The sequence below is a fragment of the Dendrobates tinctorius genome, unplaced genomic scaffold, assembly GCF_039654945.1.
Source record: "Dendrobates tinctorius isolate UK_male_01 unplaced genomic scaffold, ASM3965494v1 ptg000091l, whole genome shotgun sequence".
Classification (NCBI taxonomy): domain Eukaryota; kingdom Metazoa; phylum Chordata; class Amphibia; order Anura; family Dendrobatidae; genus Dendrobates; species Dendrobates tinctorius.
In genome coordinates, this window is record NW_027361759.1 from 3,154,355 (window position 1) to 3,175,321 (window position 20,967).

General features: G+C 38.9%; 1 protein-coding gene across 2 annotated transcripts in view; it reads left to right on the forward strand.

The window, feature by feature from the left end:
• Positions 1-20,967, forward strand: part of EGFL6 (EGF like domain multiple 6) — a 163,594-nt gene that overhangs the window by 130,902 nt on the left and 11,725 nt on the right. For both annotated transcript variants that reach the window (XM_073586162.1, XM_073586163.1), the window contains 2 exons: positions 3,093-3,437; positions 20,738-20,815. In XM_073586162.1, the coding sequence (XP_073442263.1) occupies positions 3,093-3,437; positions 20,738-20,815 (423 nt within the window). The remainder of the gene's footprint in view (positions 1-3,092; positions 3,438-20,737; positions 20,816-20,967) is intronic.

A 20,967-nucleotide genomic window follows, 5' to 3' on the forward strand; every position in this document is an offset into this window, starting at 1 on the left:
CCAGGCTGTATAACACAGATGGCACCTGCCAGGTATTGTGCGGCATGTATGGTTAGACAGTTCCATATGCCCATATACCCGCATCTGACTTAGACACACTATTATTTCCTACTTCGGGAAAGGGTTAATATCTTTAACCCCTTCACGCCGCAGCCCTTTTTCGTTTTTGCATTTCTGTTTTTCACTCCCATCCTTCCCAGAGCCATAACTCTTTTATTTTTCCATCAATATGGCCATATGAGAGCTTGCTTTTTTGTGGGACTCCATTGGTTTTACCATGTCATATACTCTAAAGTGGGAAAAAAATTTCAAGTGTGGTGAAATTGCAAAAATAATGCAATTCCACAACGGTTTTTTGGATTTTTTTTACCATATTCACCAAATGCTAAAACTGGCCTGCCATTATGATCCTCCAGGTCATTATGAGTTTGTAGATACCAAACATGTATAGATTTTTTTTTTATTTAAATGGTGAAAAAAAAAATCAAAGTTTATTTAAAAAAAAAAAAAAGATGCGTCTTCATCTTTCGTGATCAGGGGCTGGGCGAGGGCTTATTTTTTGTGCGCTGAGCTGATGATTTTAATGATACCATTTTGGTGTGGATATGGTCTTTTGATCGCCCTTTATTGCATTTTAATGCAATGTTGCAGCAACCAAAAAATATAATTCTGTCATTTTGACTTTTTTTCTCTACGCCGTTTACCGATCGGATTAATTCTTTTCATAGCTTGATAGATCGGGCAATACCAAATATGTGTATATTTTGTTTTTTTGAATTGTTTTATTTTGAATGTTGCGAAAGGGGGTAATTTGAATTTTTAGATATTTTTATTTTTTTATATATTTAAAAACATTATTTTTTACTTTTCACTTGCTTCAATAATGTCCATGGGAGACTAGAAGCTGCAATAACCCAATCGCCTCTGCAACACACAGGCTATAATCAGATCGCCTGTGTGTAGCAGAAAAGCTCACTTGCTATGAACACCGACCACCGGGCAGCGTTCATAGCATTCTGGCTATGACAACCATAGGTCTGCTGGAGACCTCTGGTTGTCATGCCGACCCATCGGTGACTGGCGATCATGTGGCGGGGTTACCGATGGGCCGGATTGGTGACACACATTTAACGGGTTAACAGTCGCGGGTGGATCGCGATTCCACCCGCGGCTTTTACAGGCACCAAACGGCTGACATGTGCCGGGAAAGATGTGGGCTCATCGCCGGAGCCCACATGAAAGGGAGGGACACGACATGAGCAGTATATGTATGGCACATGTCGTGAAGGGGTTAATATTATATTTGTACCTGGACATCACTGTCTTTGACATCATTATTACATAGGAAGATTTGTATTTTCTCGTTTTCATTTATGAAAAATATGAATATATTAAATATCAACAGTATACACTATAATAGAAATCTTTCATTCCGTGCCCAGGGTTTAACATGTGGCCTTCAGTCTCATTACTAAAATATTTTTCAAGAGAGGAGGTTGCTATTATTCTGCTCCATGATTTTATGGTTCGCTTCACTTGCCTATTATGTATTTAGTATTTATTTGCTTAGTACATTTATTACATGCTTCATCATGTATGGAGAATTATGCAATGCACACATTTTTATCACAAAAATCAATATAAATGAGAACATATGTTGAAATTGACTATTATGGCCAGTGATTTGGCAGTGATTAGACACTCTTGCCCTCCATGTTAATGCGTGGTATGTTTAATTTAACTTGCATATAAACATACAGGAGCCCTGTGGAAAATGTATATCCTACCAAAATAAAAGTGATCAAAGACTTTGTTCTTACTGGAACGTGTATGGTGATCTTTCATTTAATCCCATGATAACCAGAATATAAAATCCAGAGTACTTAGAAGAATATATGTAGATGGACTATCTACATACATCGTAAAACTCCATGTTCAATAGGGGAACTTTTAGAAATATTGCTCAACATTCAACATCTGCCGACCCACTGAGCTCACTAATTGGCTGCAGCAGTACTGAAGCAGTACCCCAGGAAAGTGAGTATTTCCTGATTTTTTTATTTTTTATTTTACATCACGTTTGGTGTCCACTAAAGTGAAGAGCCCCTTTAAAGGTCTTTTCATTTTTTAACCACTTTTCTGCCCATAGATTTGTGCAAGCTAAAAATAATAAAATCAGCACTGCTCACCTTTCCCCTGCTCCAGTGCTGCTGCATTGTTGATTAGTTAATTGTTAACAGGTTGCAGCGGTAATCACACCTACAGCGCACATCACCACTGCAGCCAATCACTGGCCTCAGCGGTTTGTGATGTCTTCATCGGCAGATCCGCTAAGGTCCGTGATGTTCTGGTGAGTTGTCGTCCGCTGTAGACATAAAAACAATGACTTGTTGGAAAGCCGATGCTGCAGCAGGTAGAGGTAAGTAATTCATTATTGTAAAGCCTGTAGGCAGAAGAAAGTTAAAAAGAAAATCCTTTTATGACAATATTAGCCAAATACTTTCCCACTAAATTTAGAAACATGCATAAAGGGTTTTTTCCACTTCTAGAAAAGAGGACTCCAAGAATTGCCTGTCTTGTAAAACAATAAAATCCAACAGTACAGAATTGTTTTTAAAATATTTTGATCGCTTTGTATTTCATTTATTTTCCATGCTTAATAATATTGATTAATTGGAAAAATTTAAATTTTTGTCTAGTTTGATATTTTAGTATTTCATTTTACCTATGCAATGCTAGGTTATTTAGCATAAAATGTCAACCACAGAACCAAACCTAAAGCACAATACATTCTTTATTACAAAATCCATCAACTCAATACCGTAAATGGCAGGTAACAAAAAACTTCTGCAAAAAAAAAAATAAGACCGATAAAAAAGTCACTTAATACAAGTGGGCAATTAAATAAAGGATTGTTTTTTGTGATTGATGTGCAGCAAAAATTGACTAGAACGAGAATAGCCTTATTATTAAACTATGGGCAGAAATCTGCATTGAAGCAATAAGTAAGAGAAAGATAAAGATATATTCATTATGTTTAATAAATCTGACAATTTATCAATATATTAATGGAATGAATTGTTTGCCTTCAGTTATTCCAGACAAGCCTGTGAAAGAAAACCCCAAAATCGTTGGAAGTGCAAAAGACACAATCAAGAAACTCTTGGCTCATAAGAACAGTCTAAAGAGGAATGAAGATAAAAATAATTTAATACCTGAACCCGCAATAACGCCATCATCAAAAACACGCCTGCAGCCATTTGACTATGTGGATGGCATCTACATTGGTGGGACTTATAATGAGGAAATTGAACAAAAATTTGAAGAAGGTGACCAGAATGAAGATGATGAAGATGAAGAAGGAGAGGATGAGGATCAGAGTGATGACTATGACAATGGAATTGGACAAGAGAAGATACTGAGGGGCGATGTATTTGGTATGTTTTAGCATGGATATTTTAATATTCTGCACACAATGGGTCATAGTTTTCAGTAATGTCTAAGTGGGCATTTACAGTGCAAGAAAATTCTGTAAACGGGTTAACAATCATCGGTTCAAATGAGGTGGTGCACCATCCTTTGTAAACAGAACTCGTAGTTAACGATGGCCTCTAAAGACCTCTTTACAGTTAGCGATGCACCAGCGATCACGACCACGATACGACCCGGTCAGGATCACTGGTGCATCGCTAAATGGTCGCTAGTGAACTGCCACACAGGCAGATCTCACCAGCGATGCAGCAGCGATACAGCGGTCGTTAGTTACCTTTCAGACGAGGCGATCCTGACGTCCTCCCGCCCACGTCCACGCGTCGCTCGTTGGCGCCAACAGTAAGCCCAGCAGGAAGCACATAGATTGCTCAGTGTGCATAATTTGCTTTGGTTTGCCTGTGTAATCAGGCAATCAATAGGCTACCTATCTGTCTGTCAGTCCGTGTAAACAGACATTACGGTAATTTTTGTATACTGCAAACGTAGGTTGAATTTAAACTATATGATCTAAAGCCAAAAACAATTGACAATTGGCTACATATTTACTGATCGATGGTCGTAGCAAGGAATTTTTAAGTTTAAAATAATTTCACCTGATGAACGAGTGTTTTGCTTGTTTATTGGGTGATTGGCAGTCTATTTATTCTGGCTAATTATCAGGAAACGAGAGTCCCTTGTTCCTTTTAATTGCACAATGTAAATGCTCCCTTAATTTGCACAGTCTAAAATTGTGCCGTATTTATCATAGTGATTCATGTTGTTTCATAAATCATTCATCAAGACTGGCATATGTGTGTTAGATTAAGATGAACCAAATTTATTAAGAGGCAAAAAATGTACAACTGTCAAGGACTGGTGTATATTTCTGTCGTAATTCTTCAATTAATTTGTTGAGAGCATTCGGCCATGCCTCTTCCCTCCAAGCTCCGACAATTTTTCAAAAAATGTCTGGGACTAGTGTAACAACACAAAAAGCCAGATATCTTTTGTTCAACAATGAATTGTTTTACACCAGAAAATTGTTGTAAACTGCTTGATGAATAGATTTCTAAGTTTATACCACCTATTAGTTAGCTTACATTGTACCGGAAATGTGCGTCACAGTTTAAGCCCAATAAATCATGCCTCCTTTCTGTCAAGCCAAAGTGTTTAAAGAGCACCTGTCAGAAGGTTAAAGTGGCCTATTTTTATTTGTTTCTCTCCTAAGGATGTTTGCCTGTTTTTTTTTTTTATTCTTATTTTTCAATCCGCCATTCTGTACATGCAGATCAGGCAAAATTTGAATTTGCCTGTTGGCCTGGACTTTCTTGGCAAGTTATTGAAAATTACTTTCAGCAAGTTTAATGTCCCTTTTTTCGTTCTGCAGTTTTCCTCTACCCGAGAGCATATTAAATGTAAGATGTAAAAAATGGAAAAACCCATCCTTATCACTTCTTTACCAATACTCCACTCCTTATTGTCACCTGTTCTGGTCCTTGCTGCATTTATTGATCACCACCAATCTGTAGGCTACTGAAACTAGCCTTTGGAACTCTTGCTCTGATGAGGTATGGGAGAGTTACTTGCAAGCGTTTTTAACGTTGTGACATTTTGTGACCACTACCGCACATGAGCAGAACCCTCCCTGCATAGCATGATGAGACCGGGGGAAGTCAGTGCTCATCATGGCAATAAGAATGTGCGGTGAGGACCAGACGGGTGACAGTGAGGAGTAAAGGTGAGCGGTAAAGTGAGTTTGAGTATTTTTCTTTAACCTTTTTGATGGCCTTCTCTGGTTCAGAAAAAAGACAGCCAGCAGCTGCAATGTTGCTGATTTTGCAAAGAAGCAAATTACAAAACATCTGCATTTGGACAAACATGGACTTTTGTAATATTATCGAGTAGACTTATATTCCACTTGAACATATTGGCTCATCTTTAGCCATTCGGTTGAACTCTTTTAACTTAGTGCTAAATTTTTATGTCCTTTATCAAGGGGGTGTTGCTCGTAAGATTCTCTAGAGGCATCTCTGTATTATTACTGTGAACATAACCCCCTTGGTAAAAATCATACAGAGTATAGCTAAATACAAAGGTCCATATTTCTGGAACATTATGGTACATTGAAAAAAAACCCAAAGATTTTACTTGGGGGAACAGAGTGAATGTAGTGTAAGACATATTTAAGAGGTTTTTGTGGTGCACATTATACCAAAATTCTAGCACATTTAACTTGATAAATCTCTCTCAGTATCTGTCTTCTGGAGCTAATCATAGAGGTCAAAAGAATAGATCAGATTAGTTTAATAGTTGTGAGAACTAAAGAAACCGGAAACTTGCATCTTACATTTTCCTTACATTCATAGCATGGCATTATCTGGCCAGGAATGCAGAAGATTTCTGCTGGCTACAGGCAAAGGGACGGCTGAATCTTTTGAACTCAGATGAATTTTATTGAGAAGAACCTTATATTGTCTCTTTTAGGAGATGGTTCACAGAATTTTTTTTTTTTTCTTTTCAAATAATTTTATTGGTTTTCAGTAAATAAACAGGGTAAGGGTAGGAAGGGAGGAAAGGGAATGGGAAGTAAAGAACGTTGTACAGGTACGGAAAAAAATTAAAACTTGTGAACCCACAAATAGGCATTAAATAGCATATAGCAACATAAAAGGAAAAGAAAATCACCAATCCTTATTATGGGGTAACATTCTTGAAAGGAGATACAACATCCCGGTACTACAACGGCCATGTTTAGGCCTCAAAATATAATACCTCTTAATAGGTCTATTTGATGTGGAATTTGTTGTTCCAAGTCTTCCATTTTTTTGTATATTTGTGGATGTGATTGTTGTTAATCGCAAATCTGCGTTCTAAATCGCTATGTTGGCCTATCTTATCAAGTATGTCCGAAAACTTAGGAACCTCGATTTTCTTCCACCATTGTGCTAACATGGTCTTAGTCACTAAGATGATGTGTATGATAATGTATCTTACCGAATCATCAAACTGTTCCATGTCTAATGAAAGAAGTGCTCTTTCAGGCGTAATTGTGAAGTCCTTAGCAATGAGGTTAATGTGCTGTGTGACCTGGAACCAGAGGTTTTTGATCTTTGAACAACCCCAAAATATATGGTAGAGGTTCCCTTGATGTCCACAGCCTCTCCAGCACAAGGAAGATAATTCTGTTTTAAAATGTGATAACCTTTGTCGAGGTATAGTACCACCTTTTTAACAGTTTAAAATAACCCTCGTGAAGACCCATTGATATGTTGGAATTGTAAGTGAATTTGATGGCATCGTTCCAATTCTCGAGACGGATATCAGCACCTAAATCGGACTCCCATCTCTTCATGTTTATGTTTTTGTGGCTCGTTAGGTCCTTGACGACAGATCTATACAAATTACACAGACTGCAGAGGTTTTTATTTTTAAGGTTGCACAACAGTGAAGTTAGCATTTCATAATTTAAAGTCTTCCCTTTTATGATTTTCAAAATTCTGTCTTTCAACATGGTGTAAAAGACCAGCTCAGATGATGGTAGATTATATTTAGCCTTGATCTCACTGAATTTCAAGAACTCCACTCCACTAAAAACATCCCCACCTTTTTGATTCCAGATTTTCCCCATACCTCCGGCATCGGGAGATCATCCATCAGTGCAAATGAAGATGGGGTGGTTTTAAGATTTGCTCTGCTTTTTTGATATTTTTAGTCGGCTTAATGAGTTCCCTCCAGGCTGAGATTATCGACCGAAATATAGGATGCGATGAGTTCACACTGTGCTTTTGCAGAAGGAAGTAAAAGAAAAGCTTTCGCGTGGAACCTCTATCACTAGCATCTCTCTCCAAGCCATACCAAGCCGGATGTGTCATGTTTTCCATAAACCAGTGCCAGCTCTGTTTAATAAGTGAGGCCTGATAATAAGCATATATGTTGGGCAGTCCTGCGCCCCCATGTTTTTTATTTTTATAAAGTAAGTCTGCAGATATTCTTGCTTTCTTACCTTTCCAAATAAATAGTCGGATGAGCTCTTGAATTTTATCAATGGATTGGCATGGAAAGCTAACTGGCAAAGTCCCTTTTGGGAAGGATAAAGGCTTTGACTGCCAGTATCTTCCCAAAAATGGAAGTCTCTAGCTGAGCCAAAAAGGATAGATTGCCTGTAATAGTCTTTATAATGCTGTCTAAATTGGCCCTAACTGTGGCTTGGATTGATCCTGCTATTCTAATCCCTAGATAGACAATCTCTTTCTCCTCCCAAATGAACTGGGTTTGAGTCTTTATTTTGTTAATTTCGGATTGTTTCATGTTTAGAGTTATAAATTTGGATTTGTGTGGGTTTTTCTTAAAATAGGTTGCTCTAGAGAATTTTTCTAGTTCATCTGAAAGGGCTTTAATGGAACTTGTGGGATCAAGAACTGTGAGGAAGAGATCATCTGCGAATAACCCAATTTTAAAATTTCATGATGGCAGTTCAAAGCCTTTAATATCATTGTTTAATCTAATTTTTTCAGCTAGGGGCTCTATGGCAAGCACAAATAGAAGGGGAGACAGGGGGCACCCCTGTCTTGTGCCATTAGTAATGTCGAACGAGTCAGAAAGGAAGTTGTTTGCATTGATCCTGGCACTAGGACCCGAGTATAGGAGACTGTTGATAGAAACTTCTCATCAAAGCCAAATCTAGCGAAAGTTGTTTTTAAATATAGCCAGTTTAGTCTATTGAACGCCTTCTCGGCGTCCAGTGCCATAAAAGCAGTTTCAGTTCTCGAATTGTTAGCTAAATTTTTCAAGTTCAACACCCTTCTAGACCCATCTGAGGCCTGGCGGACCTCTGTGAACCCTATTTGATCATCCACCAACAGACGTGGAAGGATGTTTTTTAGTCGGTTTGCGATGATCTTTGAGAAGATTTTAATATCGCTGTTTATGAGCGAGATTGGCCTATAGTTCTGTATCCTCTCGGGGTCTCCCCCCTCCTTTGGAATCATGACAATTGTTGCCTCTAACATCTCCTCTGGGAAGGAACCCCGAGAGGATGCCAGACCAAAGACGGAAGCCAACTGTGGAGCCAGAATTTTTCAAAAGGATTTATAGTACTCCCCAGAGAAGCCATCCGGCCCTGGTGATTTTTGGGACTGCAGTTTCTTGATAACGTCAACTATTTCACTCTCTGTAAAAGGGCTATTGACATAATTCAAGTCCAGCTCATCAACTCTTGGTAAATCGATACTCTGTAGAAAAGAATCCACAAAATTCGAGTTAACCACCCATGTTCGGGGGTCATCGTTCAGGTTATAAAGATTTTTAAAGAAATCTGCAAACGAGTTGACAATGTCCCTAGGGTGAATTTTGGGATCACCCGAGGGAGATACAATCCTAATTATCCTTTTTTTGATTCTTTCTCTTTTTAGTTGCCTCATCATAAACTTTTTAGGCTTGTTGAGAGATGTATACGATTTATACCTAGATGCTTTGATGGCTGCATCGTATTCCTGGTAACAGAATTTTTTTTAACATTGTTACATAGCTTGTGATCTGCCATACCAGTTAATACACCGTTCAAGATAAAGATGTGTTTAGTAAAAGCCAAAGGAACTACAACCCTTCACCAAATACAGCAGCATTTTTCATTTTCATGATTAGTTGGGTCAAAGTTTTGTCAAATATATCATCAATCACTATTGGCATCAAACCAGAGATTTGATAGCCCTTTTTTATAGTGACTTTCATAATTTTTTTGTTTGTTAGCCAAAATCACATCGTAATTAAGTGTTGGCACCCTTGAAATTATTACAGAGAATGAAGTATTTCTCCCATAACATTATTGCAAATGCACATGTTTTGTAATACACATGTTTATTTCCTTTGTATGTATTGGAACAACACGAAAAAAAACAACTGAGAAAAAAAAGAGAAATTGTACCTAAAATCACACAAAACCCCAAAAATGGGCTGGACAAAATTATGGGTAAACTTTTTCAAGCATGTGATGCTCATTCAAACTCACCTGTGACAAATAACAGGTGTGGGCAATATGAAAATCACACCTGAAACCAGATAAAAAGGGGAGAAATTGACTCAGTCTTTGCATTTTGTGTCTGTGTGTGCCACACTAAGCATGAAGAACAGAAAGAGAAGAGAACTGTCTGAAGACTTGAGGACCAAAATTGTTCAACAATATCAACAATCTCAAGGTTACAAGAACATCTCCAGAGATCTTGATCCTTTGTCCACAGTGTGCAACATAATCAAGAAGTTTACAATCCATGGCACTGTAGCTAATCTCCCTGGTCATGGACGGCAGAGAAAAATTGATGAAAGCTTGCAACACAGGATAGTTTGATGGTGGATAAGCAGCCCCAATCAAGTTACAGAGAAATTCAAGCTGTGCTGCAGGTTCAGGGTGCATCAGTGTCGGAGAGAACTGTCGACATTTAAATGAAATGATACACTATGGCAGGAGACATAGGAGGACCCCACTGCTGACAGAGGCATAAAAAGCTAGACTGCAGTTTGCCAAACTGTACGTGAGTAAAACTAAATTCTTCTGGGAAAGCATCTTGTGGTCAGATGAGACCAAGATAGAGCTTTTTGGTAAAGCACAACATTGTCTCTGGCTCCAGGTGCCTTGACTGTGTACAAATCATCACAAAATGTGAAGATTACCAAAGGATTTCTGGTCGCAATGTAGTGCCCATTGTCAAGAAGCTGGCTTTACGTCCTAGCTTATGGGTCTTCCAGCAGGACAATGACCCTAAACAAACTTAAAGAAGCACCCAGAAATGTATGGACACAAAACGCTGGAGAATTAAGAAGTGGCCAGCAATGGGTCTGCATCTAAATTCCATTGAACACCTGTAGAGAGAACTGTTGGGAGAAGGTGCCCTTCAAATATGAGAGACCTGGAGCAGTTTGGAAAAGAACAATGGTCTACAAATCCAGTGGAGACATATAAGAAGCTTGTTGATGGTTACAGGAAGTGATTAATTGTAGATGTTTATTCTAAAGTGTGTTAAACCATTTTTGTAGCTTTGTGTGAAATTATGTTAAATTTGCCTTCATTTCTCTGTTTCTTTTGTGGTGTTCCAATACACAAAGGAAATATGTGTATAAAAAAACGTGTAATTGCAATAACTTTCTGGGAGAAATACTTTATTTTGTGGAACAATTTCAAGGGTGCCAATACTTTTGGCCATGACTGTATAACACGTATCCATTATCAGGACGGACATGTTTTATTTTTTTGCTTTATAGACCAGTTGTCCCCTTTTGAACCGATTTGGCAATCAAAGCCACTCAATAAAGTGAATAGGTCCAGCAAAAGAAAAGATAGCACTCAAAAAGTGTATAATTCGAGTGCTGTCTGTTCTTTTACCGTTTAACCCCTTTCCGACATTGGGAGTAATAGTATGCTGATGCCGGATTCTCCGGCACCTTTTCGGGCACATGACAGCTGACTTATACAGCTGACATGTGCCCCCAACAGCCGTGGGTGGAATTGCAATCCAACTGTAGCTGTTAGCTAGTTAAATGCCGCTGTCAATCTCTGACAGCGGCAATTAACTCGTGCTTATCGGAAGCATGTTGCTAATCCCGCCCATTGGTGACCCCATCACATGATCGTGGGTCACTGATGGGTTGGCTTGACAACTATAGGTCTGCAGCAGACCTCTATGGTTGTTATTGTCAGATTGCTATGAGTGCCACCCCGTGGTCGGCACTCACAGCAAGTGAACATTAATGCCACACACAGGTGATCTGATTATCGCCTTTGTGTAGCAGAGGAAATCAAAGTACTGAAGCTTCGTGTCTCTCATGGAGACTATTGAAGCATGCAACAAGCAAAAAAAAAAGTTTTTAAAAATATATTTAAAAGATAAAAGAAATCTAAAAGTTCAAATCGCCCCCCTTTTGCCCCATTCAAAATAAAACAATGAAATAAATATACACATATTTGGTATTGCTGCGTTGAGAATCGTCCGCTCTATCAATATAAAAAAAAGAATTAACCCGATCACTAAACGGTGTAACGAGAAAAAAATTCAAATGTCAGAATTAGGGTTTTTTTGGTTGCCACTACATTGCAATAAAATACAATAACGGGTGATCAAAAGATCATATCTGCACAAAAGTGGTATCATTAAAAACGTGAACTCGGCACGCAAAAAAATAATCCCTCATCCGACCCAAGATTACGAAAAGTGGAGATGCTACAGGTCTCGGAAAATGGCGCTATTTTTTTTAACCAAATTTTGGATTTTTTTTTTTAACCACTTAAATAAAAAAGAACTTAGATATGTTTGGTGTCTATGAACTCGTAATGACCTGGAGAATCATAATGGAAGGTCAGTTTTACCATTTAGTGAACATGGTAAAAAAAAGAAGAAATAACTGGAATTGCACTTTTTTGCAATTTCACCGAACTTGGAATTTTTTTCCCGTTTTCCGGTATACGATATGTTAAAACCAGTGGTGTCTTTCAAAAGTAAAACTTGTCCCGCAAAAACAAGCCCTAACTTGGCCATTTTGATGGAAGTATAAAAAGTTATGGTTCTGGGAAGAAGGGAATCAAAAAACGAAAACGCAAAAACTGAAATACCTATGGTCATTAAGGGGTTAAGAATGTGTACACAACATCTTTTTTAGGCAGTTTCTGCTTGGAACCCGCCTGAAAAAGTGCTAAAACCTAATGTAAAAAACTGCATATATATTCTGTCTTTTTTGAGATTCTTTTAATTGCTTCAAGCTTAAAAAGCCATGAAGCAACTAAAAGAAGTGATCTGAACATATGGACATAGTTTATACACACAATTAAAAAAAGTCACTGGTGGGAATGACCAAAAAGACACCAAAGACATATTACCAAAACTTTGCTGGTATGCTGACGTCTGTAAGACACCGTATGCACATATGTAATGGGTAGAAGAAGCTCAAAATCTTTTTCTGCAAAAAAGTATGGTTAAAACGGTGCATGGACAAAAAACTACTGAAAATAAAAGGCAGCATGCTAATGAAAACTGATAAGTTTTAAAATTTATTACTAGTTTTAATGTAACTCATTTTTTAGATTAGAAGACACACTTTTTTCCCCTCAAATTTGCAGGGAAAATGGAGATGCGTCTTATAATACGAATTGTAGCTGCGGCAGAGCAGGGTCCAAGGGTCGCTGCTGCCAAAAGTTTTTGGTGGAGTCAGGAGTCTGGCGATGACTGCAGGACCCAAGCAAGTACGACGAGGTGTTCGGTGGCACGGGGGCTCTGCCGACATTTTGTGAAAGCTTGGAGCCCACACTTTCCTTACTCTTTATGCAGTGAACTCTGGGAAAATGGAGTCAGAGCAAGCGCATATTGAGATCTTGGCACCAAGATCTCATCTTCCGAGATCTCAATTGAGCATGTGCCGTCCCTGGCCACCATTTTCTCTGATTCCATCGCATTAGAAAGTATGGAAGGTGCGGAGATCCAGCCTGGTGTTACACACAGTGTGGGAAGACACAGTGCGGGAAGACACAGTGCAACACGAAGGGATGAGGGGAAGTTAGCTCAAACACTAGGGAATTGGAGAGTGGAGACCCCTAGCAGATCTAATAGCACCCTGCCTTCCCTACCGCCCCTATATTGGTTCCACACCAATCGCCGAGCAGTAAACCAAAACCCTGAATATCCCTAGATCTAGGCCCTGAATAGGGAAGGGGGATGGTACTGGTCAGTCCCCATCATACACTAAAGACAAGAAGAGAGACAAACAAGGGGGAAAAACTTAGCTTGAGCAGACTCCAGAGAGGTAACACCAAGCATCCTCCAAGAGCACCTGAGAGGAAGCAAGCTGACTGTTATAGCTCCAAGCCTTCACAAGGGAAAATGTGAATATCATCGGCGGTTCCCTGAAGCAGACCGGGAGTCTATAAACATCCAGATCCAGGTGTGTCCATTAGATCCGGAGGGAAGTTGCAGCGGAGTCCAAAAGTCAGAAAGATTAAGGCCAGGTTCACATAGTATTAATGCAGTCCTTTCAACGCATAGCATTGACGGACTGCATTAATGCTACTCACATAACGTGATCGCAGTAACGGACCCCCAGATCCTGCATCAGAGGGTCCGTCACAGAATGACGGGACATCGCTAGCGCATGCCAATTATGGTATGTGTCAGCGATGCGCTCATCAATAGCAGTGTATGGGTGCATTAATGCCGCTATGTAACGGATGTGTTAAATGCACATCATTAACGCTATGTGAACCCAGCCTAAGAAGGACGTCTGCAATGCCAAACGCAGAGACCTTCTGCAATGAAATGAAGAGCAACTGTCTGTTGCATCTGACACACCTGTGACACCTGGAGCCCGCACCCATGGCCCAACTCCTGCAGCCACTGACGAACACCCCATCCTACCAGCCTGGAGCCTGCAGCATCTCCTGCTTCCGCCGTCAGCGACCCTGCCACATGGGAACTCGCTGCACCACCACTGACCCCTAGGTAAGCTACCGCAAAAGCAGATTATAATGTGCACCATTTTATTAAAAAAACATTAATTTCCTTTTTTCCACTCCTAAATTTGGGGTGCGTTTTATAAACCGGTGCGTCTTATAATTAGAAAAATACAATATATAGTTTAGGTTGATCAAAATAGCTATGGATACTGTTTAGATTGGCATAGGTCATCAACAAGTTTTTGTCACACACTATCTGTACAGGTTCTTCAATGATTTTTGACTTTCTTTCTATTTCTTTTTCCTAAGCTGTGAGCTGTGCCGTCCACTCAGTATCCAGATTCACCTCAAAATGTCTTCTGCATTTACTGCTTTTGCTTTTATACAGTCTATGATAGTCCCTCCTGATTGGCTGTGCTAAATCATGTAGCGTGATAGCTGTAAGACATTATGGGGAAGTCTGTCTGAGGTCCTGGGATATTTCTGTGGTTGATGCAATCTTCAACAATGCTAAAAATGGCACAGGCTATTTTAGAGTAGTCAAAGTGAAATGCATATTGTTCGAAATCGCCGAGTCCATCAAATTTGGCACAAATTTGCTTCACATCAAATTGATTAGCTCATCTCTATTGATCATAAAGTCATGAAGTTATACAGGAGTATTGGTGTATTGTCCCTACCTCTATTTGGGCACTCTGTAAGATATTGAATAATGAAGACGATATGGTTCACCTTTAAGGTTGCACATTATTTTCACATTACCTGATGTAGCTTTTCACGTTATCCAGTGTCACAAGTTCACTCTTTATGGATGTATAAATTAGAAATGCCAGGATGAAGGACCATCCTACACTACTAGTTAAAAGCTGGGTCACTTTGAGATATACTGTATATTGCTAGCGTGTATTTAACAAGGTGGAAAGTTCATTATTGTTCTTTTTTAGTTTAACTTCTTCCTAAGAACTTTTATTGCTGCTCACTTGGGACGGTTTGTCCATGTGTGGGATTTTCATCAGATTTTATAAACAAAGTCAAAATACTCTAAAACTAACACACGGCACAAATCGAGATTTACAAAGTGCTTTCCTTCAACAGCATAAATTCTATCAGTTTCATCTAAGCTGTTGATCTCCCAGTTGTGGAACATTTTTTGCATGGATACATTACTAAATGACTTTTCAGCATGGGAGACATATTTTATTCATGTCTTATGTGCTCATTATGGTATTAAAGTATAAGAAATCTGGAATTCTCTGCAAAATGGTTTCTATTAACTTAATGGGCACCACATGTAGTATCTATAAGAAAGTTGCCGATATTTTCTGCGGAGAAATACAATCTCTGGAGCTGTGTATTGATACTTAGGTATGTTTTTTTTCTGTGTTACAAAGAAACAGCTACCTTGAAAATACAAGACTAGAAGATTTTATGTAAGAAACTATGGAACGCAGTACTGCAAGTAGCCATTGAAATCATGCTGTCACATTGCAGTATGACATTGTCCAGACTATTTTTTTTTTTTTTAAAAGAGGTCCTCCAGGATTTGAAAATAAATCTTCATTTTTCCCCACCACCACCTTTGTGCATTGGCTTTATCTGATATTGCTATTAATTCCCATTCTAGTTAATGAGGTTCAGCTGCAATACCAGGTATAACCCATGGCCAGGAGTCATGCTGCCTATAGAAACAAATAAACCATATGGGGTATATTCGCACGGACATCTCAGGCTAAAAAATCCACTTTGTTGCAGGGGAAAATGTCCAAAGGAATGATAAGTGCTGATGGTGTTGGTGCTGTTTTTTTCCACATTCCTTGCAGTGTGGTAAAATAGAAAACATGTCAATTCTTGATGCATTTCTGTTTGGGGAAAAAAATCTCCACATTTTGCCACTGAATAAATTAGAGGGAAAAAAACATTGTCACATACCAAACAATGTAAAAAAAAAGCACCAAAGACCACTTTACATACAGGTGCATCTCGCAAAATTAGAATATTATCAAAAAGTTAATTGATTTCAGTTCTTCAATATGAAAAGTGAAGTTCATATACAGTTGTGGACAAAAGTATTGACACCCCTGCAATTTTGTCAGATAATACTCAGTTTCTTCCTGAAAATGATTGCAAACACAAATTCTTTGGTATTATTATCTTCATTTAATTTGTCTTAAATGAAAAAACACAAAAGAGAATGAAGCAAAAAGCAAAACATTGATCATTTCACACAAAACATCAAAAATGGGCCAGACAAAAGTATTGGCACCCTCAGCCTAATACTTGGTTGCACAACCTTTAGCCAAAATAACTGCGACCAGCTGCTTCCGGTAACCATCAATGAGTTTCTTACAGTGCTCTGCTGGAATTTTAGACCATTTTTCTTTGGCAAACTGCTCCAGGTCCCTGGTATTAGAAGGGTGCCTTCTCCAAACTGCCATTTTTAGATCTCTCCACCGGTGTTCTATAGGATTCAGGTCTGGACTCATTGCTGGCCACCTTAGAAGTCTCCTGTGCTTTCTCTCAAACCATTTTCTAGTGCTTTTTGAAGTGTGTTTTGGGTGATTGTCCTGCTGGAAGACCCATGACCTCTGAGGGAGACCCAGCTTTCTCACACTGGGCCCTACATTATGCTGCAAAATTTGTTGGTAGTCTTCAGACTTCATAATGCCATGCACACGGTCAAGCAGTCCAGTGCCAGAGGTGGCAAAGCAACCCCAAAACATCAAGGAACCTCCACCATGTTTGACTGTAGGGACCGTGTTTTTCTCTTTGAATGCCTCTTTTTTTCTCCTGTAAACTTTATGTTGATGCTTTTGTCCAAAAAGCTCTACTTTTGTCTCATCTGACCAGAGAACATTCTTCCAAAACGTTTTAGGCTTTTTCAGGTAAGTTTTGGCAAACTCCAGCCTGGCTTTTTTATGTCTCGGGGTAAGAAGTGGGGTCTTCCTGGGTCTCCTACCATACAGTCCCTTTTCATTCAGATGCCGACAGATAGTACGGGTTGACACTGTTGTACCCTCGGACTGCAGGGCAGCTTGAACTTGTTTGGACGTTAGTTGAGGTTCTTTATACAACATCCACACAATCTTGCGTTGAAATCTCTTGTCAATATTTCTTTACCGTCCACATCTAGGGAGGTTAGCCACAGTGCCATGGGCTTTAAACTTCTTGATGACACTGCGCACTGTAGACACAGGAACATTCTGGTCTTTGGAGATGGACTTGTAGCCTTGAGATTGCTCATGCTTCCTCACAATTTGGTTTCTCAAGTCCTCAGACAGTTCTTTGGTCTTCTTTCTTTTCTCCATGCTCAATGTGGTACACACAAGGACACAGGACAGAGGTTGAGTCAACTTTAATCCATGTCAAGTGGCTGCAAGTGTGATTTTAGTTATTACCAACACCTGTTAGGTGCCACAGGTAAGTTACAGGTGCTGTTAATTACACAAATTAGAGACGCATCACATGATTTTTCGAACAGTGCCAATACTTTTGTCCACCCTCTTTTTTATGTTTGGTGTGGAATTATATCCAATTTGGCTTTAGGACAATTCTTTTTGTGTTTTTCATTTAAGACAAATTAAATGAAGATAATAATACCAAAGAATTTGTGTTTGCAATCATTTTCAGGAAGAAACTGAGTATTATTTGACAAAATTGCAGGGGTGTCAATACTTTTGGCCACAACTGTATATTATATAGTCATTACAAACAGAGTGATGTATTTCAAGTGTTTATTTCTGATAATGTTGATGATTATGACTTACAGCCAATGAAAACTCAAAAGTCATTATCTCAGTAAATTAGAATACTTTATAACACCAGCTTGAAAAATGATTTTAAAATCCAAAATGTTGGCCTACTGAAATGTATGTTCAGTAAATGCACTCAATACTTGGTCAGGGCTCCTTTTGCATCAATTACTGCATCAATGTGGCGCGGCATGGAGGCGATCATCCTGTGGCACTGCTGAGGTGTTATGGAAGCCCAGGTTGCTTTGATATCAACTTTCAGCTCATTTTCATTGTTGGGTCTGATGTCTCTCATGTTCGTCTTGACAATACCCCATAGATTCTCTATGGGGTTAAGGTCAGGCGAGTTTGCTGGCCAATCAAGCACAGTGATACTGTTGTTTTTGAACCAGGAATTGGTACTTTTGGCAGTGTGGACAGGTGCCAAGTCCTGCTGGAGTATGAAATTTCCATCTCCAATAAGCTTGTTGGCAGAGAGAAGCATGAAGTGCTCTAAAATTTCCTGGTAGACGGCTAAGCTGACTTTAGTCTTGATAAAACACAGTGGACCTACACCAGCAGATGACGTAGCTCCCCAAACCATCACTGATTGTGGATACTTCACACTAGACTAGACCTTGGAAATAAAGGTCCCAGAGTCTGGAGGAAGAGTGGAGAGGCACACAATCCAAGCTGCTTGAAGACTAATGTGAAGTTGATTCAACATCCGAATGCCACCTTATTTGTATCCTACTACTCAAAGGACCAAAAGAGCAGACTAAATGTGGAACAAAAACAAGGGATCTATACAATGTAAGCAGCCCAGAACACTGAATATAAAACAATAATCAGCCTCCAGCAGGAGCGATGTGGTGATTTAAGAAATGATAGTGCACCCCCCATTGCGCAGCATGGTGGCTGGGGTTCCCGGTTCAAATCCCACTAAGAACAACATCTGCCAGAAGTCTGTATGTTCTCCTTATGTTTGTGTGGGTTGCCTCCTAAATTGCAAAGACATACTATAGGGAATTTAAATTGTGAGCCCCATTGGGGACAACGATGACAATATATATAAAGCGCTGCGTAAAATGACAGCGCTTGTTTTACATGTTTAGTTCAATTAATATCATTGGCTGAGTAGTACACTGGCCAAGCAACAGCGGAACTGCATACTCCGCTTCAGAACAACTGCCTACTGAGCCTGCTTGGTGGCATACACTGCACTCTGCATGGAAGAGACTATCATCAAACCCTTTGACATTGCCTTACTTACCCATGCCAGGAATGAAACATTGGCATCTGACATCCAATGACGGATTAGGGATAGGTATATTATAGGGGAAGGATCAATCCTACCTGACTACCCTTGCCAAACATTGTGGTGCCCCTCTGGGATCAAGCACCTGAAACACTTGCACCCTTGCCTCTCACATCTATTCCCTGGGGTTAATCAATAATAGACATGTTAACGTGGCTTTTATACAATATTTCATACAAGATTATACAAATCTTCTTACTCTATGATTCTACACTTTGGCATTTAGAGGCAGCTTTCCGTTGAACAGATATAATTTAAGGATTCTGGTGGAGAGAAGCGATAACCTTTTCATAAAATATAAACCCTCAATATATTAATGAATTATCCCATGTGATATAGGTCTAACCATAATTAGGTCATGACTGTACACCATCCAAATTCACATTACAGCGCTTTTCTTGGCAACAGTTCTATAAATGTTGAGTTAATTCTGCTGATGGATTATTCAGATATCCAGACCACTAAACATTTTTCTCATGTGTTTAAATAAATAAAAGACTGTCTTATGTGATTGTTATCAGACCATCTAAGGAAAGAAGAAATTCAGTGCTTGGAAATTTCATGTAGATTTGTTGGAAGGCAGAATCTGCTTGAACCCAGTGCCTGTGTGGTCTAGGTGTGACGGTTTCCAAGCATAAACTTACAACATGTTTATTTTAATTAACTTCACTAGAAATCTTCACTGCAAAATTTATGGCAAACACAAAAGAATAAGTTTATGAATGATAAATAACTAGCAAATAAGCATTTGCTACTTACACCAATTCATACTAACTAGACGATGGAGATATGATGATAACCAAGCAAGACATACATCCACAAATTCACCCAAAGTGTGCTCAAATAATCAAAATTATGTGGTCACACAACTAGTATAAGGCCATAAAAAATTATATCACCTTTAGAAAAGCGCCACAAAATGAAAAGTATATATCTTATTTAAAGAAGTGGTTCCATCACAGGTTTTATCCTCTTAATATATTCCAATCATCATATTATATAGCCCTCTGTACTTACAATTGCTCATTTTGCCTTTCTACCCAGCTAATTCTTTTCGTTTCCATTCTCTATGTAGTAACAGGAAGTCTCTTTTCCCTGCATGAGTCATCTTCCTCTTCAATTCCTGACTCAGCTCCTCCATCTTCCCCCTGCCAGGGACTTTTACAGTGATAACTCACACAGGGAAAATTGACCTCCTGTTTGTACATGGAGTTTAGAAGGATTCTGCTAGTCAGTTTTTAATCATGTGATGTCATAGTCCTAATGGTAGAGAGAACAATTAGCTGGGTAGAAAGGAAAAATGAGCAATTGTAATTACACAGTGTCATATAATATGACAATTGTAAAATATTAAGAGGATATAGATTTGGATAAGAGTGCCTCTTTATGTCACCATATTAAAACCACATAGAGGCCCACAGGAATAAGGGACAACTTCAACTGGTCAGTTCCATTTTTGCAGATTGTATAGGTTACTATACACGGACCCCATTTATTGCAAAATAAAATCTAAAATGTCACTATGCATTAAATGGTAACATAGTGTTAACATGTAAAGCAGATAAAAGCAGTAACAAAACTAATAAATTGAAATAATATGCGAAAATGTCATCCTCTTGTTTTGGCTGGGTAGTCCTTATCTCACGTTTTGAGTGGATAGGCTTTGTCAAATCTCAAATGAAAGCTATTTGGCAGAAAGATGCATCAGTGGGATTGGATGGTTTGATGACTTGTTTTAGTAGGGCTAAAGGTGAATTCTTGAATGGGTATATATTTAACTTTTTCCATTAGCGTTACAGGTTAAAAGAGAAGAGCCCGCTTTTAGGTCAAGTGTTGTAAATAAGAAAGCCACTTTCCAAAAATCAGAAGGTAATGTCCAACATAATATATTTTCTGTGTTAAAGAGAGAACAGTAGATTTTCATCAATTAAAAGGGAATCTGTCACCCCTTGGGATGTATATAAGCTATTAAAATGGGCATACAGGAAGCAAGGATTTCCTCCAGGCACCGCACAACCCCG